The sequence below is a fragment of the Penaeus monodon genome, chromosome 40, assembly GCF_015228065.2.
Source record: "Penaeus monodon isolate SGIC_2016 chromosome 40, NSTDA_Pmon_1, whole genome shotgun sequence".
NCBI lineage: Eukaryota > Metazoa > Arthropoda > Malacostraca > Decapoda > Penaeidae > Penaeus > Penaeus monodon.
The window spans coordinates 29,742,959-29,745,458 of record NC_051425.1 but is presented as its reverse complement, the minus strand read 5'-3'; the positions used below and the strand labels follow the sequence as shown (position 1 = coordinate 29,745,458).

The 2,500-nt window shown below is 35.1% G+C and overlaps 1 protein-coding gene across 1 annotated transcript in view; it reads left to right on the top strand.

Moving 5' to 3' along the window:
• LOC119598109 (eukaryotic translation initiation factor 3 subunit D-like) overlaps nt 1-2,500 on the top strand; it is a 19,336-nt gene that overhangs the window by 9,692 nt on the left and 7,144 nt on the right. The window contains 3 exon segments of the mRNA XM_037947727.1: nt 1,294-1,501; nt 1,688-1,873; nt 2,143-2,275. Coding sequence (XP_037803655.1) covers nt 1,294-1,501; nt 1,688-1,873; nt 2,143-2,275 — 527 coding nt within the window.

Below are 2,500 nucleotides of genomic sequence, written 5' to 3'. Positions count from 1 at the left end.
AGAAAATTGGAAAAATATATTGATATTTACAATTGCAGAGACATATTGGTTTTGTAAGAAAAACTAAGAATTAAAAAAAAAGAGAGAGAAACAAAATAAGGACCATTATGTGCTACATGCAGTAGCACCAAATGCAGCAATTGATTCTGCAGAAAGAATATAGTTCAGTATTCAGTCATGGTATTCATATTTACAGTATATATATTGCATATGCACAAGTATGAGCTCTTACTCAAAGAAAAATCCAATAATGGCTGTACAGAAGCATTAAAAAAAAAGAAAAAAAAATTGTCTTGGAAGTATATGCAGGCATGGCAAGACTACATGCCTGCTGGCAGTTGGGTTTAACAACTGTCGCAAGATAGAACGCTTGGAGGGGGGGGGTGTAATAAATGTATTATCCATAAGCTATGCATTAATATTATAAAGACTAAATTTGAAGACAGTGATAATGAAAAGAGCCTAAAATTGAGATTTTTGATGAAAATTAACTATTTGAATTCTGGTATTTTTGTCTACAGACTTAGCAACAGAAAGTTTTAGATGGAAGGTGTTAGGAACAAAATCCACTTTCAGGCTTGATATTTTAATGTGAAGTTGTTTTTCTGCAGTAAAAGGGATTCATCCTAAAGTACAGGTGCCTGAAATAAAGTTCCTTTACCCTTTGAGGTTGTGTTTTAGTTAAATCACATTGTATGACTATCCTTTTCACTTCTTTTCTTTTCCTTTGTATGAAATATGTAGTAACTGTACCTGAAAGATATTTTGCTCTCCTGTATATTTCTCTGAATTGTCTTGTTTAGAAGATAAGACTTACAGAAATCTATGGATATACTGATAGGAAAAGAGAGATAATATAAAAATGGAGAATAAATTATATAGAAAGTCATCAGGATGGGGAAATGCCCCATAGAGAGAAGGGTATGTCCTCTGATTTATTGCATATTGATAGCATTAAATATTTTTTTTGAAAGTTACAGTAATTATATTTTTATATTGGTGTTCCCTACTTTTAAAACTTAAAGGGTAAGAAGGATGAAGAATTGGTATTGGTAGTCGTGTGTTATTATCATATAGTTCTCGTTTAAAGATGATCACAGAATCGTGTGTTGTATGACTGTTATTGAGGGAATAGCAGATATTGCTCTGTAGTTTTCTAATGCCTTGGTATTTACTTATTTGTCCATTTTTTAAATATATGTATATATAACTTTGTAGTTTTAAATGGAGTAATAGGAGTACTGTACGAGAAATGTTAGATTTTTAAAAAGTCGTTCTTTCTCTTTCCCACAGTTAAATACCAGTCAACCTTTGGTAGCATGCAGCAATATGCATATTACCATGAGGAAGACGAGTCAACCTTCCAGCATGTGTTCAAGACAAATGTGCCCAAACCTCTCTACCAGCGCGGTCGTTACATGCGCAATCAGCGTAATATGAAGAACCAGAGGAACCAGAAGGGCCCCCAGATGCAAGTTCTTGGCAAGGGAAACAAAAGAGAGTTAGTACGAAAGTTGGTATTTAAAATTGGCTTTTAAATAGTTTTACAATATATGAATTATATCATGAATACCATTGCCTGATGATATAATAGGTTTTTGTTCCAAAATATGTAAAGGGAAAGAGACCCGAAGTGCAGACACATTTCTAATCTGGAATTCAATCCTTTATTAAGGAAAAATTTCAGTTTTGGTTTCCAGAAAAAGAAGCAGCAACAGCAGCATCGCAACCGATGGAATCGCGGTGGACATCCCCCCATCAAGAACCGCGATGCCTCGGTCACCGTGCGGCCAGGTTGGAAGGTTATCGAGGAAATGGACTTCCCTCGCCTCTCCAAGCTCTCCCTGCCCAATGTGGATGACCCTAAGGACCTGTGAGTTATAGTTGTTAAGGATGGTAGCATTAGTGAAAATGATAATGTAATTTCATTATAATGGTGGTATTGACAATGTTATATAGTGATAATGTAAATCAGGATTTTTTTAAGGTGCCCCAGTGAGTAATAGTTATTTGTGCTTGGTTTACTACAGAAATTTCACCAGCCTTTGTCTTTTAAGAGACACCCTGGTGATGTCAACTTCCTTTAGAGAAGAAAAAAATAGGTAAAACAGTCTTATGAAGCCCTCCAATCTTTCTATACAGGTACCTTTGTGGCTCCTTAGAATGTTATGACAAGACATATGACAGAGTGACTGTCAAAAACGAGAAGAAGTTGACTCGCATTAACCGCATCTTCCACAAGGTCACAACCACAGATGACCCAGTCATCCGTCAGGTAAAACTTACTTCTTTATTTCCATCGCTGTCTTTCTCTCCTGTTTAGGGGAATTCCCATATGATTACCTGCTTTCTCTCATGTTAAGTGTCTGTTAATTGAATGATAGAGAAGTAGTGTACTGTATTAGTACTTCAATTTGACTGTTATTTTGAAAAGGTGGGACTTGAAGAATATTAATGTTTGTGTTGACTAAGTTATATTTAGAGTTTAAATTCAATGTAG